Source organism: Balaenoptera physalus (assembly GCF_965194825.1).
Source record: "Balaenoptera physalus genome assembly, chromosome: 2".
Lineage (NCBI taxonomy): Eukaryota > Metazoa > Chordata > Mammalia > Artiodactyla > Balaenopteridae > Balaenoptera > Balaenoptera physalus.
The window spans coordinates 74,322,995-74,344,807 of NC_138883.1; the positions used below are offsets into that span (position 1 = coordinate 74,322,995).

The 21,813-nt window shown below is 45.6% G+C and overlaps 1 protein-coding gene and 1 long non-coding RNA gene across 8 annotated transcripts in view; both read right to left on the minus strand.

The window, feature by feature from the left end:
- The window catches only part of LOC309655475, a 33,818-nt gene extending 28,618 nt beyond the window's left edge, over positions 1 to 5,200 (minus strand). The window contains exon 1 of the long non-coding RNA XR_014260849.1: positions 4,675 to 5,200. This is a non-coding gene — a long non-coding RNA (uncharacterized lncRNA). The remainder of the gene's footprint in view (positions 1 to 4,674) is intronic.
- Positions 5,201 to 5,412: 212 nt separating this feature from the next.
- Positions 5,413 to 21,745, minus strand: LOC309655465 (bcl-2-like protein 2). 7 transcript variants are annotated; one of them, XM_082450647.1, is made up of 7 exons: positions 9,731 to 10,096; positions 9,256 to 9,370; positions 8,479 to 8,546; positions 8,065 to 8,171; positions 7,510 to 7,597; positions 7,272 to 7,423; positions 5,413 to 6,341 (listed from the first exon to the last, which is right to left on the minus strand). In XM_082450647.1, the coding sequence occupies exons 1-7, from the start codon at positions 10,079 to 10,081 to the stop codon at positions 6,302 to 6,304; spliced, it is 921 nt and encodes a 306-aa protein (XP_082306773.1). In that variant the 5' UTR covers positions 10,082 to 10,096; the 3' UTR covers positions 5,413 to 6,301. The 7 variants fall into 7 exon arrangements, with proteins under 7 accessions (XP_082306773.1, XP_082306779.1, XP_082306774.1 ...); XM_082450653.1 differs by lacking the exon at positions 9,731 to 10,096 and adding an exon at positions 9,520 to 9,589; XM_082450648.1 differs by lacking the exons at positions 5,413 to 6,341; positions 7,272 to 7,423; positions 7,510 to 7,597; ... (2 more) ...; positions 9,256 to 9,370; positions 9,731 to 10,096 and adding exons at positions 16,777 to 19,716; positions 20,344 to 20,783; positions 21,261 to 21,348; positions 21,647 to 21,745.
- Between the last annotated feature and the right edge of the window lie 68 nt (positions 21,746 to 21,813).

Consider the following 21,813-nt stretch of genomic DNA (forward strand, 5'->3'; position numbering starts at 1 on the left):
CGACAAGAGAAGCCACCGCAATGAGAAGCCCGCTCTCTGCAACTAGAGAAAGCCTGCGTGCAGCAACGAAGACCCAACTCAGCCAAAAATAAATAAAGTGAAAACCCACAAAATGGGAGAAAATATATTTGTAAATCATATATACCTGATAATCAGCCAAAAATAAATAAAGTGAAAACCCACAAAATGGGAGAAAATATATTTGTAAATCATATATACCTGATAATCAGCCAAAAATAAATAAAGTGAAAACCCACAAAATGGGAGAAAATATATTTGTAAATCATATACATCTGATAAAGGTCTAGTATTCAGAATGTATCAAGGACTCTTGCAACTTAACAATAAAGACAAATAACCTGGGCTTCCCTGGTGGCGCAGTGGTTGAGAATCTGCCTGCTAATGCAGGGGACACAGGTTCAAGCCCTAGTCTGGGAAGATCCCACATGCCGCGGAGCAACTAGGCCCGTGAGCCACAACTACTGAGCCTGCGTGTCTGGAGCCTGTGCTCCGCAACAAGAGAGGCCACGATAGTGAGAGGCCCGTGCACCGCGATGAAGAGTGGCCCCCACTTGCCACAACTAGAGAAAGCCCTCGCACAGAAACGAAGACCCAACACAGCCAAAAATAAATAAATAAACTAATTAATTAAAAAAAAAAGACAAATAACCCAGTTAAAAAGTGGGCAAAGGATCTGCTAGACATTTCTTCAGAGAAGATATACAAAGGGCCAGTAAGCACATGAAAAGATATACCCAAGAGAAATGAAAAGGTATGGTCACACAGAAACTTGTACACAGATGTTTGTAGCACACTATTCCTAATAGTCAAAAAATGGGAATATCCCAAATATCCACCAACTGATGAATGGATAAGCAAAATGTGGTATATCTATACAGTTGATCCTTGAACTTGGGGGTTAGGAGTGTCGACCCTCTAGGCAGTTCAAAATCCTCAAACACTTTACAGTCTACCCTCCATGTCATAGTTCTGCATCCATGGGTTCAACCAACCATGGACCATGTAGCACTATAGTACGTATTTACTGAAAAAAACCCACGTTTAAGTGGGCCCATGCAGTTCAAACCCATGTTGTTCAAGGGTCAACTGTACAATGAAATATTATTCAGCCATAAAAAGGAATGAAGTATTGATAAATGCTACAACGTGGATGAATCTTGAAAACATGCTAAATGAAAGAAGCCAGACAGAAAAGGCCACATATTGTACAATCCCATTTATATGAAATATCCGGAAAAGGCATACCCATAGATATAGAAAGTATAATTAGTAGTTGCTAGGGACTGGGAAGGGGGGGAAATTGGGAATGCTTGTTAATGGGTACAGGGTTTCTGTTTGCCGTGATGAAAATGCTCTAAAATTAGGTAGTGGTGATGGTTACGATATACTTATGTACATATATATGTATAAATAATATGGTTACTATAAATATATCTACTAAATATCACTGAATTTTAAGTACACTTAAAAGGCAAATTTATGGTATGTGAATTGTATCTAAAAAAAAAAAAATCCATAGAGCTTTTTGGTGGGATGCAAGTCAGAAATATTGCAAGCTGACTTTCTTCAGCAAATAAAATTAAAGTTCCTTTACTTAGTGACCCCTTTTTCTGTAACAAATTCTAGCACTTATAACAGCGCCCAGCACTTGGTAAGGACTCAGTAAATGTCTGTTTGTTGAATGAATGATTACCATAGGCATAAAGGAGAAAGAGGCATTAGCAGAGTTGACATTTTAAAATTAGATGATTTGAGAAATCAAATCTACTCATCTAACCATATAAAAGTGAGGAAAGCTATTACATTATTGAAAAAACCCAGCCACTGCTTTTTTCTGTTGCTGGTATCAGGTTGGGCAAATTCTGAGAAAGCACTGGGCGGTCCTCATTCACTTTGTACCACCCACAGTCCCTCAAAGGATCTCTGACTCAGACTCACTCCAGAGAAATCTTATAGACAGGCTTCCCCAATCTCTCCTCCTCAAGGACACTTCCTTCCCACAGAATCCGAATGAGACCGGACTCATTGCTGTCCCTTGATTAAGAGAGAGCTAATTAGGAATGACTGACAGAAAAGTAACCAATCTTTCTCAAAGAAAGCAACTTGCTTTCCAGGCTACTTCCTCTAAAATCACTGAGGATGATACAGGAAAAATGAAGAGACCAGGTAAAGCAGGAAATCTAATTCCTGTTAAGAACAGGAATAAGCAGGGACTTCCCTGGTGGCGCAGTGGTTAAGAATCTGCCTGCCAATGCAGGGGTCACGGGTTTGAGCCCTGGTCTGGGATTCCCTGGGAATCCCACATGCCGCAGAGCAACTAAGCCTGTGCACCACAACTACTGAGACTGCGTGCCACAACTACTGAAGCCCACGTGCCCTAGAGCCCACACGCTGCAACTACTGAAGCCCATATGCCTAGACCCCGTGCTCTGCAACAAGAGAAGCCACCGCAATGAGAAGCCCGCGCACCACAACGAAGAGTAGCCCATGCTCGCCACAACTAGAGAAAGCCCGCGCACAGCAACAAAGACCCAATGCAGCCATAAATAAATAAATAAATAAATAAATAAATAAAATTTATTTACTTAAAAAAAGAATAGGAATCAGCAGGCCTGGGATAAAGGGACCCTCCAAGGTGAATTAACACCTCTGAACACCTAAGTGGCAGGTGCTGTGAGCCATACAAAGGCATAATCCATGCCCTCAAGGGAAAACACGTTTGTAATTATTTTAATTATGAAACCATGAAGTGCCAAATAGAGATAGGAGCAATTTGCCCTGAGTGCAGGAGTGATTCATCCTGACTAGGAAATCAAAATAAATTTCCTGGCTGTGGTACTTGGCTTCTACACCTTGGCTTCTACACCTTGGCTTCTATCTTATGATTCTGACAGAGTAGATGTGATGAGCATAGCAGGCTGGAGGAACAGCATGAGCAATACATGAAAATAATGTAAAACTCAACTGGAATGCACAGTACATCAGATGTAGGGAAGAATGCGGCAGGAAAAATCAATCTGGATCAAATTGGGAAAAACCTCAGTTCCACACTTGGCTGCATAGGGGCCTTTTTGGAAATAACAAAGAGTTTGGAGCCAGATTATTGCCAGGAGTCCGCTACAATCAAGGTGGGGAGTTGCTCAAGCAGTTAAAGTAGGATAGAGGACAGACAGGATATTGAGAACTGACTGAACACAGAAAATTAAAAACAAAGAAGAGTCAAAAAAGCAATTCATCCTCCAAGATCCAACAGGCTACAGGGATTTTTTTAGATAGCCACTTACTGCCACCTGGCGGATAGACAAGACTTTCCCAGCATTAGCAGCATCAAGCCACTTAAGATGTTGCACATTTTTCTAATAAAAATAGTTAATACTGAACACTTTATCCAGCCTCTTGCTAATCAGCCTCTAAAAAAGTTTCCGTACTCAGCTTACAAGACACTGTTCTAGTTGAATCTAGTTAGAGAAGACTCCCAAATGCCTAACAAATGACACAATAGGAGGTAAATGATCAAATATTAAATTATGGGATGGTCAATACTGACCTGAAATTTCAGAATACAAAACCATTTGGGAGGTTGGCTGAGGCTCCATGGATATGGAGAGCCATTTCTTTAACCTAAGATTATCGAAGAGAGCATTTCGGTCAGAGGCAATCACGAACAAAACATCCTAGGAATGGAAGTGAACGGCGCAATAGAACATACAGAGGTTTAAATATTTACCAACGCTGTAAGTAATGGAGGGTCTACAAAAGGGGGTGTGTGTGTGATATAGTACCAAAGGCTTTTAAGACCAATCTAACATTAGAATATAAAATGGAAAAATTAGGTTATTAACATGACCAAGTAACTCAACTACTAAACTTAAGGATACTCAAACAACGAAAGTCACTTGTCCTAATTAACGGAACAATCCCAAATAAGTTAGCTAGGACTTCCCTGCCGCAGTGGTTAAGAATCTGCCTGCCGGGCTCCCCTGGTGGCGCAGTGGTTGAGAATCTGCCTGATAATGCAGGGGACACGGGTTCGAGCCCTGGTCTGGGAAGATCCCACATGCTGCGGAGCAACTAGGCCCGTGAGCCACAACTACTGAGCCTGCGCGTCTGGAGCCTGTGCTCCGCAACGAGAGGCTGCGATAGTGAGAGGCCCGCGCACCGCGATGAAGAGTGGCCCCCCACTTGCCACAACTAGAGAAAGCCCTCGCGCAGAAACAAAGACCCGACACAGCCAAAAATAAAAATAAATTAATTAAATGCAACTGCGAAAAAAACATATATATAAAAAAAAAGAATCTGCCTGCCAACGCAGGGGACACGGGTTCGAGCCCTGGTCCAGGAATCCCACATGCTGTGGAGCAGCTAAGCCCATGCGCCACAACTACTGAGCCTGCGTGCCATGACTACTGAAGCCTGCATGCCCAGAGCCCGTGCTCTGAAATGAAGAGTAGGCCCCGCTCACTGCAACGAAAGCCGGCATGCAGCAACGAAGACCCAAGGCAGCCATAAATAAATAAAAATATACTTATAGAAAAACAAAAACAAGTTAGCTGAACATATTAAGTGGCCACTGAACTGCTAGAGAAGAGAACATAAGCTCTGCAATTATCTTTAACTAAATGTTAACTTTTTTTAATAAATAAATTTTTTTACTTATTTATTTTTGGCTGCGTTGGGTCTTCGTTGCTGCACACAGGCTTTCTCTAGTTGCAGCGAGTGGGGGCTACTCTTTGTTGCGATGCATAGGCTTCACTGCAGTGGCTTCTCTTGTTGCAAAGCATGGGCTCTAGGCAGGCGGGCTTCAGTAGTTGTGGCACATGGGCTCAGTAGTTGTAGCTCGCGGGTTCTAGAGTGCAGGCTCAGTAGTTGTGGCGTATGGGCTTAGTTGCTCTGGGGCACGTGGGATGTTCCTGGACCAGGGCTTGAAACTGTGTCCACTGCATTGGCAGGCGGATTCTTAACCAGAGTCACCACGGAAGCCTTAATTTGTTTTTTCCTCATTTTCTGAGCCTACCTTGGGATAGAGAAGACAAAAAAGGCTACCCAAATCCCAACATAAGAATCTAGTGCTGTTGGTGTGGATAATTCATTTGCACATAAATTTTATCAAGAGGACACACTAAAGTGCTATTAGAGAGCACTCTAATCTGGCCATTCCTTTATATTCCCAGGCTCATTTAATGTACCTCTCAAATGCCAATCAGGGCTACATGCTTTCCAGAAAACCCCATCAAGCTCAGCTAAACACACAATGTTCCTGCTAGTTGTACTTCTGACTCCTACTCCTTAGGTGGGAACTTCCCCTCCACAACACCAGCACTTCCAGAAAGGAGAATTAACAGCCATCTGGGATTTAAGAGACAACAGGAAGATAAATAATCCATACACCCAAAAGGCCAAACATTTTTTATTTTCAAAAACAACTTTATTCATGACACATATTAAAAAAAAAACTCCCACCCCCTGGAAATGAGCTAAAAAAATAAACAAAATCCACCTCCCACCTCCCTGTCCCCACTTCCTCCCATTCCCTCCAAACAAAAGGGAAAAAAAGGCAAAGGAAAACAAAACAAAACAAAAAACTGAAAAACAAAAAACACCCCAAAACCCCCCAAAACAAGGTAGTGCATTTCCCCAGGGGAAAGGGAAATTTACACTGGAGCCGCTGGGAGCGGATCGGAGATCTTCCGGCTACAGAAACCTGCAAAGAAAGACACTCAAAACAGAAAAAGAAACACAAAAGGAAACAAAACAGATCACCAGGCAATCTGGAGGGGCAGGGAGCCAGAAAAGAGGGGTGGGGTGGGTGGTAGACCTGGCAGGACAGGAACAGGCAGGAGGGGACTGTGAAAGCTAGGGAGAAGATGGAGGGAAGGTAACAAGCAGAACAGTTTGGTGTCCTTCCAGAGCCCTGGGTAAAAAAAACCCCTCCTACCACCCATGCCCACCTACCCTTGAGCAGCCCGCAAGGGGGCAAAGGGGGACAGGGAAACAGGGGGAGCAGCTTGCGCGGTTGAGACGTGTCCATGGCGAATCCCCAGAGTGAATGAGCAGCCCCCTGCCCCACTCCCTGGGCCTTCCCTTACTCCCCAAAGCAGGTCCCTCCTCAGCAGTTAGTTATGGGATTCTCCCCCCTTCCACAGTGTATCTTTTTTTTTTTAAAAAATATTTTTTTCCATCAAGGTCATCTTCTGTTTTTCTTTTTTTTTTTTTTTTTAATTCTTTTTTTTTTCCTTCTTTCCTCTTTTTTTCCTCTCTCTCCTCCTAATACACACTTTTTTTAGTAAGGGGAATACCATGATGTCGCTCTAGCCCGGCCCCTGGAAGAAAGAAGGAGAGTTAGGTGTTAACATGATCACTAAATAGTTCAGTACAAGCCCCTCCCCGTGGGCCCTCGCCCCAGTTATTGAGAAGGGAAGAGGGGAAAGAAGTTTCCCAAGTCCTAAAACTGACCCCCACAATCCCAGAAATAGTGACACACCTGGCAAATGGGAGTGGGGAATTAACTGTTATTACCTCGCCAAACAGTGGCAATAAAGAAATGCATCTGAGACATAGGGGCAAGAAAAAGGACTCATTGTTTATCCAGATTTCAGTTCTCCACAGCTCTTAAAAGCGAGGCTCTCACCAACAGATCCTCCCTAACTCCTGGGAGCAGACAGGTAAATCTTACGAAAAGCCAAGGTCTATATGCCTAAACTGTCTATTTAAATGTAAAGAAATGGAAGTAAAGTGAAACAACAACATGGGTGCCACACTAGGCCCAGCGAGAAAGTTGCAAAAGACTGGCTAAAGCGTAAATATCTCGATATCCTCCCACATGGCTGTTGAGGAGGATCAACTAGCCTCTGGTTTTCTTCCAAGGGAGGTTCAAACTTCAGCCCCTCCCTAACTCTGGGAAAAGCAGCAAATGTCCAAGCAGCGCTTTCACTGCTCTGAGGCCCTGTTCTTCCCGGGCGTTCTGTGTAAACACCTTCACTGCCATCAACTCTCAAGGAAAAAAAGGCTGGGTGGAGACGCATCTCTCAGAACAGGGTGGAGAGATCCAGCCCTTATCACCAATTCCTGCTCCAGAAAAAGATGAGACTGGCCTCCTGGCCTGCAACTACCTTCCTCACCCTGCACAGGCAGGAGACCAAGTCCCCGGAACCAAGGGGAGGGTAAAGGAGGGAGGTTCCTCAGATGAGGAGAGAAGGAAGCATACAGGGCTCATGGGAGGCGGGGGAGAGGAGCAGCCCATCTATCCTGACCTGTAGACACGACCCCGGGGCCTGCTGTTAAAACCACTGTAGAATCGAGAGCGGGAACTGTTGTAGTTGGTGGTCCGGGCACGGTATCGGGCTCGCGGGAAACCCCGGTCTGTTGTGCTGATGCCTGGTCTGTTGGTTCGTTTTGGGATCACCTGAGAGTGACACGTACAACACAATGCCTTAGAGCCAACCTGGAGAGCTTACAGAGAACCACAACAGCAAAGGGCACAGGGCTTACCTTGATTTGTCTTCCTCTAAATAGGGACTCATCTAGGGCCAAGGAAGTCCTCACTGACTCTTTATCTGAGAACTCTATATATGCAAACCTGAAAAGGGTAATTGCCACTTTATCTGAGGATACAAATAGCAGCTCACAGGTCAAATCCAACTTGCAGACATGCTTTGTTTGAGTACAGTGTGTTCATGTTTTTAACTATTTGTCAAAAAAATTCTTAATGGAAGATTTTAATCAAAATTTGCAGCTACTCTTGGAAAATTATAAGATAGGATACAGAGGGCCTGGATTTCCGCAAGGCAGAAAAAGGTGGGAGCCAAGCAGAAGGCGCTCCCCCCTTATAGTTCATGATCCCTCGACACCCAGCCCCAATCTCTGTTATCTGTTGGGCCCCTGAAGGCAATTTTATGTGCAATCCTTGATATGTATCAACATTAACACCTATCTTAAAAGATGAAGACTACTTACTTTAACATCTAGGTAACTTACTGCTCAATATAAAACATAATTTATCTATTTTTTAACTGTGACTAAAACGACCTCAACTTCCCCACTTACCCTTTGGGATGGCCACTAAATTTGTCACATAGTATAGTAACACGGTTGACTGAACCACAGCCATGAAAGTGTGCTTCCAGCTCTTCTGCTGTTGCACCATAGTCCACCTGTGGGGGGTACATTTCACAGGTAACAGGGCAAACTCCCATCTCTACAGGTACCCTGCCTAGCCTTTGCACTGGGCCATCCATACACACCAAAGCACATCAATATCTAGTTCTCTAAGAAACTAACCTCTTTTCCTTCCAACCCCAGAGCCTCTGCTAATCACCATTACCTTTCACCTCATTCCAACCCTCCCTCCACCCCTTAAATCCACCACCTACCCTGGAAATGGTTCCTTTCAAGACTCCTAATAAATAATCCCCCAAACTAAGAGCTTTCCCCAACCCCAGTCAAGGCTCTGGTACATACATTGCCAACATAGATGGAACGGGCATCAGCCTCCATCTTCTCCTCAATAGACATGATCACTGGGCCAGCTTTCAAGAAAAAAAGGATCAGGAAAAAAACGCTTGTTTTCTACTTGGCCAATCTATGCACGACTACCACCACCACAAGCAGCAGCAAAGGTAAAGATTTTGGTCTGTTCTGTTCCCTGCTGTACCCATTACCTAGAAAAGTCTAGCATGCAGTAGGTGCTCACTAAATACTTGAAAAATTAAGGAATAGATTAATACAGTCTTAAAAATCAAAGAAAACAATACAGGAATTCCCTCCTGCCCCCAAATCAAGTCCCTATTGAGTAGCTTTGGTTAAAATGATTTGAAAAGTGAACAAAATTAAGTCGGCTGAAACTGGACATTTCTAGATTAGAGGAGAAGCCCCCTGCAGCTGAGCAGTTTCTCTTAGGACTCCTAACTAAAGGTCTCCAACTGAAAGAAGAACTATTGGACTTGAAGGTCAAATACCAGCTGGCAACCTCCGAAAAGGGTAGTGGAAGACTAAGAACAAAGAGCAACACATTTGTAACAGGGACAAAGGGAGGCACAAGACTACCATCACCAAAACATAGGCCTCGTCTCACAAAGGTCAGAAAAACACACAATGCACTATGACTGCAGCAACTGCCCAATAATTGCTCAAACAAGCAGCTCCAAGGTTCCGAGCATCTAATTCCATATAAACCATGCTCCGATAACCCTTCCAATCTCAGGACCCGGGTTCCGCGTGCAACCGCCAGTTACTCACCATTGCCTGGAGGTGGACTCATATTCATCTGCTTCTCTACCTCGTTCTGTAGCTCCTTTAGCTTCTCAGCTTCTTCCTCCATCTCCCTGACTCGAGCTTTGATCGCTTCCAGCTCCTACAATGAGTGGGGAGAGTATGGAGAACAGCTTAAGAGGAACCAACGCAGGGGCTCTACCCTGCTCTCCTTCGGCGCGCGGCCCCAGCCATGCTCGGCCATTTCTCTCGCCGCACACGAGGGTCATAATGAAAAGAAAAGCAAGCTACCTTCTCTAGAACAACACTAGGCACCCATGACGCCCAAATCAACCCGGCTGGGCCCCTTCTGGCGGTCGAGGCTGCGTCCCCAGCCCGGCCCCAGCCACGTTATTCCCCGCCCACCCCCATCCCCCGCCCGCCTCCCGCTCGCCTGAGCTCTGGGCCTCCCGTGACACGGCCGGCCGGTCGCCGGCCTGCTCGCTCGCCCTCCTTCCCTCACCGGGTCCTCAATGGCGCCGTCCCCCGGGTCACCCTCGACCAGTCCCGGCTCCTCCTCCTCCTCCTGGCTGCCGGGGGCTCCCGAGCCAGGCCCAGGGCCCGGAGCTCCCGGGGGGGCACGGGGCCGGGGCGGCTCCTCTTCGGGCTCGGGCTCCGGCTCGGGCTCCAGCAGCAGCTCCTCAGGCTCCAGTTCCTCAGACTCCAAGCCGTTCCCGTAGTCCCCTGCGCCCCCCGGGGCCCCCTCCCCGGCCTCCCCACCGGCCCCGGGCACAAGATGGCGCCGCCGCCCCGGCCCGGAGCCCCGACCGCCCGCAGCCCCCGCTGCTGCTGCCGCCGCCGCCGCCGCCGCCATCGCCGCTCAGACTGGGGCCAGCCGCCCAGCGATTGGAGAGCTGCGCCGGCCACGCCGAGGATTCATTAGTCAAGCAGCCTGCCCGTCACCACGAGCTAGGACTCCATTGGGGAATATTACTTGGCAATCAAATAAGACCCCACCCCTAAGGCGGGGAATTGCGCCAAATTCTCAAATCCCGGTAGGAGAAATCGGTCTGTCAATCAACACACATCCCACCTCTTCTCAAGTCCTTAGGTACCAATACCGCCTAACAGTGACGACATTCCTGCTTCTCCCCCGCCTGAGGGCGGGTCCGTGAAGTATGACGCTCGGTGATTGGCCGCTGGCAAGGCGAGTGGAAAGGACCAATCTTCCGATCGCCTCGCCGAAGTGGCCCAGCATCAGATGCCGATTGGCTCGCGAGATTCGAAGGGCTGACACCCATTTCGTGACAGGTGAACCTTGCCCCCGAACGGACTGCCGGGCTCCCAGTGAGGGAAACCCGAGGTCACATGACTGGTCTTTAGGAGGCCGCCATCTTGATGCTGCTGGTTGCCAGCTAGTGACCTCTTGGAAGGCAGAAGCCGGAAACACTGCGGCGGTTTCTGGAAACTGGTCTACTAGGAATGCACCAGTAGGTGGGATGTTGCTGAAAATGGAGGGTTCTGAATGGCGCTCTCCAGGAAGGAGCTTATTTTTCCCACCCAGGTTATTGGCACCACCATCCACCAGGTCTCCCCAAACCAGAAAGCAGGGAGGAATCCTCCAGTACTAGTCATGAGCCTTGTATGTGTTGTCTTCCTGTACAGGCATACTTTCCAAGCATTCTGCTCATGCCCCAGTTTCATTCTTCTCTTGCTTGGACTGTTTGCTGCAGCCGCTTAATGGGTCAGCTTCCAATGGGTCACCACTCCAATCCACACTGGCCAGGTTAACTCTCAAAACTCCTTACCGAGGCCTTGGAGACCTCCAGACCAGGCTACTTCGTGAATGTTGTTTCCACACTCTTCATTCCATTGGGTGTATCTGCACCCAGGTCTGTGCTTCTGTACATGCAGTGCCTCTTTAGCCAGACTACTGCAAACCCTGTCATCACCTCCCCTGTGAAGCCTTCCACTAACTGGCCTCCCCTCCTCTCCCATGACAAGCGGGCCTACCTCCACTGTGCACTTAATCATTTTGTGCTTCCTTTCCTAACTAGAGCTTGTGAGAGTTTGGAGGTGAGAGGCTGGATTCTATCTACATTTGCGTCTCCACCGTGGGGCAATATGCCTAGCACATAGTAAGTATCCAAATAAATGTTTGTTGACCAAAGGATACATTGACTGGGGATCTGGGTGCCAGCTTTCATCTACAATGCTTTCCCAGACCCTCCTTCAAACCCCAGAGGAATTCCACCTCACCGTTGCACTCTGAGATACCAATGAGACCTAGCCCTGGAAAGCAGGGTTGCCATAGTTTAGTGGTGATCCTACACATTTATTAAAAAGGAAGGAACGGCAGTGCTAAGTTTGCAAGAGGGATAGTTGCAACCGGACCAAGCTATGGTTTGAGAGCCAGATTCACATGAGCCCAAACAAATAGTTATTCAAACAACCTGGAGAGGATGTGCATGGCTTGGGTAGAGGGATTTGAACAAGAGGAGATCCCTACTAGCAAACCAAAAGTCAAAAGCTTCACAGTATACCCCACTCTTCCCCTCACCCTCATTTTTTCACACAAATCCTTACCTCACGAACAGGAGAACTTGGAGCAGAGTCACAGTTGCTTAAAATTTCACTGAAAATTACTTCATCAGCCATCTCAGCTTCAGTGGTCTGGGAGAACTAAGTTGAGCACCGCAGACAAGCTCTAAAAGATTGTGAGTTTGCTGGAAGAAAAATCTTTTCTACTGATTTTAACCAAATCAAGACTTGGATGTTTATTGATACCTAATTTAAACTAAGAAAGCCAATTAAGGGAAATGTGATTTTTAAAATAATGCCTTTGAACCCCAGTTTTGTTGAGCACTTGATTTTGTAACAGGTACCATCCTAGACTCCTTGTTATGTTATCTCATTGAACTCTCATAACAACATTATGAAGCAAATAGTCCCAAAACCATAACCTTTTTTAGGGATGAGGAAAGAATGAAGTAACTCCCCCAAGTCATAACTAATTAGAAGTGAGCAGGGAATCCAAAACCAGATTTCAAAGCTCAGATCAAAATTACTATAAGGTCTGTTTTAATACACAAAGATAACATTACGTACAATGCTGAAGCTGGAAAAAGACTGAATTCCAATAATAGATAAATGTTTAGGGAAACTATAATTACATCACAAGATTATTATGCACCTATTTTTATTTTTTTATGCACCTATTTTTTTTTACAAAAAGGTTTACACGTAGTGTGTGATAACTTATAAAAATAATTCTTGTTAGGCCAAAGAAGTAGGATGTAAAATTGTATATAAAGTATGATTAAAATTATGTATATCTGATTTTTTAAAAAAACAACTTGGGCATTGGAGAAAAAAAGGAATAAGAACCAGTACAATCTGTTCTTTGGCAATATGCAACAAAAGTTTTTAAAATGTTGAGATTCTTAACACAGTAATTGTATTTCTTATAATCTGTTCTAAAGAAATAATCTAAAACCTAGATAAACATTTGAGAATAAAGATGTTCATCAAAGTGAAAAAAAATGTAAACAACTTGATTGTCCAAGTGGGCACTTTTCAGGAAAATTGTTATACACACATATATGTAATTTTAAGAGTCATTATGTCTTCAAAACATTTTTAATGACAAGGACAATGCTTGCAATATAATGGTAAGCAGAATTGCAGTGTACAAAATTGTATATACAGTATGATCATAAAATATAAGCACAGACAACTGATGGAAAAGAAATATACCAAAATGTTAATTGTGATTCTCTCTGGGTAGTAGGCTTATTATGATTGATCTTCTTTATAATTTTCTATGTTCTATGATTTTTTCCACAATATCATGTTATTTTTATTTAAAATTTAAAAAAACACTCCAGCTTCCAAAGTTACTCTAATAAGCATGATTACTTTTACAAACACATTTTAAAAAGATATTTGAATGGTGATCTGTAATATACTTCCCTATTAGACTGGAAGTGTAAAAGGCAGGGACACCTTCTTAATTATATTTGTATTGCCATTGGCTATCACTGTGTGCTCAATAAATGTTAACTGAATGGATGATCTTCTGTAATAATTTTATATCCTGCCTGTTGTTGATGCATAGAGAACATCAAAGAGATAAGTTTTCCTCTGAGAATGAAATTTGTTTTTAATTGGTATGTAATGATGTAAGATTCACCCATTATAAGTATACTTTTGCATCAGTAATAACCTATCAATAGAGGGCCATGGAGTTTCGGAAAAACTGAAACTCAGTGATGTTTTGCCCTAGAAGAAGAAAAAGTATGTTAACAAAAGTGAATGATCTGTCGAGTTGAGAAAAGGAGAATTAAATCAGTAAAAATGGATGAGGGCATGTCCAGTTCTGTCCAGAAGGGAAAACTTTTCTCACTAAACATATAAATACTTGGCTTCCTAATAGTTTCATCCCCATTTTTAACTCCTGCTTTGAAAATTTTACCTTTACTGGCTGCAATAATTCCCTCTAATATAGAAGTACATTGTTTAATATGGTAGCCACTCGTCACACGTGGCTACTGAGCACTTGAAATGTGAATGGTGCTCTGAATTGAGATGTGCTGGAAGTGTCAGATATACACTGAATTTCAGAGACTCAGGATGAAAAAGATACTTATGTAAAGTAACTTAATAATTGTTCAGTATTAATTACAGATTGAAATTATAGTAGTCTTTATATACTGGGTTTAAAAAAATACTATTAAAATTAGTTTTACCTGTTTCTTTTTGGTTTTTTTAATGAGGCTACTAAAAAACGTAGAACTACATATGTGGCTTGCATTATATTTCTTTTTTTTTTGACTTTTTAAAAATTTTGATTGGAGTATAGTTGCTTTACATGGCTTGCATTATATTTCTATTGGACAATGTTGACAAAGAACCTTGGAGCCTTGATCATTTACTTACCTCTGTTTTGGAGCCAACTCTAATTACTTTCTAATGCAAAGTCTGGCCCGACCTACCTTAACTCCCTAGGTCCAACCTTGCACGGAAGTGGGGTGGCCATTTAAGTGAGAAGGAGCCTCTGTTGGGCTGCTTAATTTCCATTCTGCTTGGTTAACTTTTAGAAAACTTTGTACTTGAAAAACTTCTTTTTTATATGTTCCTTATCAAAAAATCCTGAAATACTGATAGCAAAAAGAAAAAATAAAATCACCCATAAAATCTACCACCCAGAGATAATCACTAATGATATTTTGGCATATACCCTTCCTGAAACTTTCAATACACAAATACATATAGAGGTATATATATGTGTGTGTATATACATATTTTTTTTAGCAAAGTGGGATCATACCATATATTCTGTTTTCTAATCTATTTTCTTTTTTACCTAATAAGATAACAGAAATATTTTTCCATGTCAATAAAAATATTTTTCCAATTTCCTTTTTCATGACTTTACTCAGAAGTTACCTTAGAAATGAGGCCTGCCCCGCTCACTCTACTTAACATTGAAACTTATACATACACCTTCCCAATCCTGCCCTAATGAATTATTTTTCTCCATAGCATTTGGCACCTAACATGAAATGTTATGTTAATGAATGTTGTGAAATTTATTTATGTAGGTAGGTATTTAGCTTTTGTTTGTTTCCATTACTAGAATGAAAGTAACATGAAGGCAGAAATTTGTGCCTATTTGTTCACTTCTCTACCTCAATGCCTAGAATTGTCCTCAGCACACCTAAGATGCTTGAATATTTGCTGAATGAATGAATGACTGAATGAATAAAAAACTAGACAGCATTCCATTATATTATGTTTTCTGTTGATTTTTAAAATATTGTTAATTTATTTGTATCTCACCTGTATCCACATTTAAGGCAGCTTTTAAAGTTTTCAAAGCATCTGCTCTCAACTAAAGACACAGAATATTTATAATCCATCCATTTGCTAGAAAGTGTAACTAAATGTTGCCCAATTTTTATCAAAAGTATCATTTGGAGAAATAACATTCACAGAGAACTGTCTGAAGAATAAACAATCCATCTGTCCATTTAGATAGTCTGAAATTTAGCCCTATTTTAAACTATGCCATCATAGAGCATATTTGAGCTAAACTGTGACAATTCTGATAGAACAAGCTTAGGACCTGCTGAATCCCCATTTGGTGTTTCTGAAAGAAACGGTAGTGTAAAACTCAACATCATATTTGCTGTCAGGTGTTATAGAGGGTGGTGTCCACTATATCACTCAGTGTCTTCTCAGAAGAGCCACAAAACTTTTTGCCTACCTTGAGGAACTGAAAGGTTTTATAAATCTTAAGAGGGATGTGAATCTCATTGTGTTTTCCAATTTTCTTTAGCTGCCAAGAAGCTCAGAGTTGAATTCATAGCCTACCTTTAGTATTTGGGAATACTGCTTATAGAATGCTTTTCCGTGTTAGTTTTCCTTTTGCTGTCATTTTATTATAATATTTCAGTTTTCCCTTTACCCTTACTTTAAAAATCTATATTTTCCTATTGTTTTGTCTTTTGTGTATTATAGTAAGATGCTGCAAATGCTTTTTGGAATTAGGCAAACTATAAACCAGTCAAACTGCAGTAGGGATAAATACACTAGCTATCATAGCCTGACGATATTAACTATTAAGAGCATCTAATTCCCTTTTCCCTAGAGCCATGTTCACCAAGCCACTCTCTGATTTTAACGTGGCTTGTCCCATAGATTTTTCTGTATAGAGAGAATAGAAATACAACACTGGATTCCTCTAAACAGTGTATTTCTCACTACAATTTAACACATAAGCCCAAATACCATTATACTGCATTGGATTATAGAAAGACTAGAAACTCCCATTTGTAATTTAAAATTAAGATCACTACTCCTGTCAGACATGATTTTGATGTGGTCCTAGACTAGAAGTACAGAGGGATGGGCTGAACAGATCCCATCCAGTTTAGCAGTTTGCATTACAATGGCTGAAACCAAATGTCTCAGGGGAGCAAGAAAGTAAGCAAGGGCTCCATTTTTGCCAGACTTATTTTAAGTCTGAAGTAGGCAGCAGGATATTGAGGAAAAATGCTCATTATCACATACTTCTGATTTAGCGGCTGAACCACAACAGGGGACTTGATTACATCATAAAGATTTTTGGTAGGTTTTCTTTGTTTTGTTTTGGGTTTTGTTGTGGCCATCCCAAAGTACCATATACACACACCCTCTCAATGCTTGGGTTGGCACAGATGGAGTTCTTGGCTTTGGGCATTTGGCTAGGATGGGGGGATGGGAGAACAACTCTGATTTTCTTTTTTCTTTTTTTTTTTTTTTGGCTGCATGGCTTAGCTTGTGGGATCTTAGTTCCCTGACCAGGGATTGAACCCGGGCCCTCGCCAGTGAAAGTGCAGAGTCCTAACCACTAGACCACTGGGGAATTCCCTCCTTTTTTTTTTTTTAATCTTTTTACCTCAATACTTTCCCAAATCCCTATTAATCTAATTCTTGGCCTTAACAAGGTCATGATGAGATGATTAGATCAAGAAATGTCCTGACCCCAGGCTATACAGTATAGAAGTCACAAACCCTGCTCAGTCCTTCTCATTAAACTTCTGGGCTTTATTTATTTATTTTTTTAATACGACCATTACATATTACACAAAAATAAAAGTCAAATGAACTTGGTATTTATAAATTATTAAATAAAAATACAGGAATATATATTTATATTTATAGAGCTTTTTCTTTTCTTCTAAACTAACCAAATCTGTTCTCCCGCCGCTTTATGATTTTAAAAAAGTAAAATAGTGTATGCCCTAGAATAAGTGGGGAGTGGGATTAATAAGTGCAGGACCTAGTTGCCCTACCTCTGCTCCTTCCTTGGCCTAAGCAAAGTCCCTATTTGTCCCTTTGGGCTCTGGAGAGCAAGAAACACCCTCTCCACCTATTTAATCTCTGAAAAATGGCAATAAGATTTATTTCCCTTATTTTTTAAAAAATGAAATGGATTTAAAAATTGGGAGCCATACTCAGCCTTCTTGGCCAAGAGCTAATCCCAAGGAACTATATGGCTCTAGAAGAGAGTCGCTAGTTTTCCCTGACAGAAGAGTCTCTGGGGTTTCCATTACCCCTCAAGCTCAGAAGGGCAGGACAGGTCAAAACTGCCCTCTGTGGTCCCATCCAAGCTATGCTTCCGGGAATCCAGACCAAGCCCTTTTACCCTTTCAGAAAACAGCCTCTCCTTCCACCCAGGTGTGAAGGCCTCAGAGCCGGGCTTTTTGGTAACCTGACCACGGTCCCTGCTACCTCTGTTTGCTAAAGGTCCCCAGGAAAGCTACCAGGGCTAGGCGTCCTATGGTAGAGGGTAGGGGGAAGAATCTGACCCAAACCTGGGGGAGCACAGGCTCCAATTTGGAGCTGACGGTCTAGCCAGTGGTTTTCCAACTTTGTTTTTCAGCAGCAAACCCCTTAATGCAAATAAAATCTTACCCTGAACCCCGATATGTAAGACAGCTACAGGGGAGCTGTTCTGTTTGAGGGCAAGTCGCCTGGCCTGCTCAGTGCCCCCGCTTCGTCTCCCCCAAGGACTCCTGAGGCAACCCCTAGGAAACTTCGGGGCTCTGCCAAGCAGTTGGAAAACCACTGGCCTAGTTTGTCCTGAGCAAGTCAGAGACACCCCCCCACCCCAACTGCCTGCCACGGACTGGCTCTGAGTGCCTGGTACCAGCATACTCACAACAGACCAAGTGGCCCATGCAGTCCACCGCCTCCCCTATAAATAACCGTTAAAAAGTGCAGCCCTCTCTCAAAAGCAAAAGTCTGAGCTAAACACCTGAGGCCAATTTTGGTCCCACATTCTAGTGAGTACAACTATGTTGCCACATTCTGGGACCAAGTGAAAATCTCCAAGAGTCAACCATGGTCTAGCTAAGCTGGTCAGTGCTCAGGATCAAGGGCAGGGTTCTAGAGCACTGTGTCAGAAGAAGTCAGCATTGGAGAGCAGCAATTTTAGCACCTAGGAAAGTGCAGCAGTGAGGTCTGGCTCAGGGCATACATCTGGAGTGAAATCATGTCTTTCTCAAAAGAAAAAGCTGTCATCTGAATCTGTTCTAGAGGACAGGGAGCTCTAAAGTTAACATCCTCAGACTCTGAGGTACAGACAAGTAAAACCCATGCAAACAGCGTGGCTTCCAAGAAAATACCAATGTTTCTAGGTCCTGGGAGGTACTGTGGAACCCAGACACCTGGCCCTTAATAAAGCAGCACCAAAGCCCACCACATGGAATAGGCCGGTCATGGAGTACACGTCACCCTCACATTCATGGGGTTCAGAGCTGGAATGTTCCTTTCAAGACATCAACAGTCTCTCCGAGACACAGTGCAGGACCCAGACTGTATTCCAGATCTGCATTTACGTCCACACACTCAAAAGGATAATTAGTAAGAGCCCCAATTTAGAGTTTAAGTTTGGGTACAAAAGGTCCCAGAGATAGGGAACACTTTAGGCACCAGTGTGCCCCAGTGGGAGAGGAGGGCAGCAGGCAGCTCCAGCTCCTGAAGCCTCCACCCCCCGCAGGCTCCGCAGCCCTGCCTTTCTGTCAGAGCCCAGGAGGCAGCAGCAAGTGCGTGACGCACAAGGAAGGGGGACAATGAAGGAACAAGGCCAGCTACAGAACTGCTCTTCTCTCCAAAGCCCTGCTGACGACTTTCTGCAGAAAAGTGGCCAGAGCCCTCAGTCTGGATACAGTGTTTCTCCCTCAGCCTTGAGGCAGCAGGACAAGGGGAGAGGGGAGGGGATGTTGGGAGGAGGGACAGAGAGCTGCCCCTTGTTCTCACCACTGCAAGAGGGAATGTTTTCTCCTCGAGGAATCCCACTGCCGCCAGATTAGACAAGCAGCCCAGCATGCACACGAGCACCCGTGCACATGCACACGCATGTCCCAGCAGCCCATGGTCACAGCCACCTCTCCCTATCCCCTGAGAACCCCAAGCTCCCATTCCAAAGGGATGTTCCTTCTGTGTTTGCCCCAAATCTCACTCATTCAAAGGAGACGCCAACCCCTTATGCAAGTTCACCTTCCTCGGGGCTGCAAATCAAGCTCTAGGTAGAGTTTCGTGTGCCTACACCTATAGGCATGATCCCTCCCACCTCCCCCCAACCCTGGAATGACTCCATCTCCTGACTTTCGCAACACATTCTGCAATATCTCCAGTTCACTCTTTCAACCGCCTGCCTGGCACACTCAGCTCTCTCGCACGCTACCTTGCCCCTTCCCATCCCCGTTCCATGCCCATCCTTTCCCCCACTTCTTCCAAGGGCATTCCTCTGCTCTGTTCCTGCTCTCCTGTCCCCCAGCCACACCTCGCCCCACCTGGCCCTGGACTTTCTCACTTGCTAGCAAAAAAGGCCCCTACAGTTACCAGGGCCCCCAGTGCCACGGCCCCCGTCAGCACTGTCCTCACTGAGGCCCAGTTCCCCTCCCGCAGACGCCGCGCCTCCTCCAGGGCCCCGTCCCCGTATAGAGCTGTGAACTCCGCCTGTGGGAGAGAAGGGAAGTAGGAGAGAAAGAAGGAGAAAGGGATATCAGGAGAGGAAAGAGTGGAGAAAAGAGGAGAGGGAGAGTTCCAGTTCCATCCACTGCAAGCACTACCCCACCCCCAGCTCCTCTCTGGCCCAAGCTCCGGGCCGCCAGCCCCTCTGATCCCCCCTGAGCGCCTGGCTCATTTGCCCTTCTCTACCTCAACTGAATCCCATCCTTTCCCTGGCCAAAAATTCTGCTCAGAACTGGCATCCTTTGCCGAGGCTTGCCTTGACCACCACCCATCCCTGATCCCTGACCCCCCCATGCCATGCCATGTACTCAGGTGTAAAAAATTTCTGATGGCTGGATGCCATTTCTCTGCAGGCACTACACTGTCTACTGTGTATTCTGTCCTCTGCTTTGGACCATGAGCCCACCCAGCGATGACTGCATGGCAGCCCTGGAGTGCAGAGTCCAGTGATACCCATAGTGAGGGCATCTGATTCCACCCAAACAGGGAGACTCAGCCCCCGCGCCTCATTCCCAGCACAGCCACCCCCAGCTCCAGCCAGAGCCCCCGTCTTCCCCCTGGAGACCAACTTTTCAGAGGGATGTGCAGGGCAGCAATGGAGAAGTTTCTTACCCAGCCCCCGCTGCTGTGGATCCAGTCGGCCAGCCGCGTCTCCAGGTAGGCCACCATCCACTCCTGCACTTGTCCCACAAGTGGCTCCATCTCCTTGTTGACACTCTCAGCACACAGCGCGGCTCCAAAGACAAAGAAAGCCACAAGGCGGCCCCAGTTGGGGCCCCCTTGGAAGAGTTCATCAGAGACCTGGGTGAAGCGTTGCTGGGCCGAGCCCGGGGTCACATGCAGCTGAGCTGCCAGATCCGAGAAGGTGCGCCGGAAGCGGGTCTCAAACTCATCTCCAGCTGCCCGCATGGCTTGGTGCAGCGGGTCAGCTGCTGGGCCCTCCCCGGGGCCAGCTCCACAAACATAACCCTTCTGCCTTAGCTTATAGCCTACAAAGTCTGCCACTAGAGCCCGTGTGTCTGGGGCCGAGGCTGGGGTCGCCATCCGGGCAGCTGTAGGAGTCAAACACAAAAGACTGGCATGAATATATGGTCAGAGACCCAGAAGGAGGCATTTCAGGTTTGGCCAGCCCATGAGACAGGGAGGGAGGTGAGGGGAAATCTCAGAAACCACTGGGCCAGGACGGGTAAGAACAAGGAAACTAGGCCATGGTGCAGGGCCAGGGCATGAGGGGCTGGCCCTCAAATTCATAATATGCCAAATTAAATGTAAAACAAGTAAATTTCACCTAAAATACTTTAGATTCTTTTCATAACAAGACAACAACAGTTCTATGACACCTCTACACCTCCCCCACCAACCCCGCCACAGTACACACCTTTTTGGCTAGAGGAAGGGGCTTAGGACCTCCCCAGAGGCAAGATGTGAAGATGCTGGCAGAGGCACAAGATGGGCGAGGAGACAGGGGCTGAAGGGAAAGGGGGAGAAGCAAAGGGTTGCCCGGGACAGAGAAGGAAGGGGACACTCACCCAGCCTGGATGGCAGCTCTTAGGACCCAGCGCTGGTGGCAAGGAGCCCCCAGCTGGGGCCTTTCATCCTCCTGCCCAGCGTGGAGCCCTGGGAAGGGGAGGGGGAGATCAGAGCTAGGTGGGGAAGACCAGGGATCAGGGTCTGGGCTGAGAAGGGCTGGGGTTGCAGCTCCCGGGACCAGGCCCCTGCCCCCAACGCTCTACCAGCTGTGTGGCCGAATCCATGTTTAATGACTGTCCTCCCGGGAAACCCAGGGCCAAGGGCTTCCTGCCGACACCATCTCTACTCCCGCTCCCCCCAGTGCAGCCCAAAGGCCCAGCTCCTCCCTCACCCCCACCCTCAGCCAGTCTCCAACCCCGCCTGCCTGCCAGGTTAGGGATCTCACGGGTCAGGCCGCTGCCAGGATCCGGCTGTTTCCTGGTGCAGGAGCTGGGAGGGAGGGAGAGAGGGAGGAAGGGAGGGAAGGAAGGAGGGAGGAGAAAGGGGGGGCGGGAGGGAGGGCCCGGCGCCGGGTGATGATGGGGCCCAGAGATGCGTCCAGAGAGAGGGGCG

Excerpts from the sequence above, each read along its gene's own strand:
- LOC309655465 (XM_082450647.1), bottom strand. The coding sequence starts at position 10,081 with ATGGCGGCGGCGGCGGCGGCGGCAGCAGCAGCGGGGGCTGCGGGCGGT. Across the intron at positions 7,598-8,064 it reads TTTAGTGGCCATCCCAAAGG|GTTTGCATATATAGAGTTCT; the intron begins GTAAGTGGGGAA and ends TACCCTTTTCAG. Across the intron at positions 6,342-7,271 it reads CCCCGGGGTCGTGTCTACAG|GGGCCGGGCTAGAGCGACAT; the intron begins GTCAGGATAGAT and ends TCTTTCTTCCAG.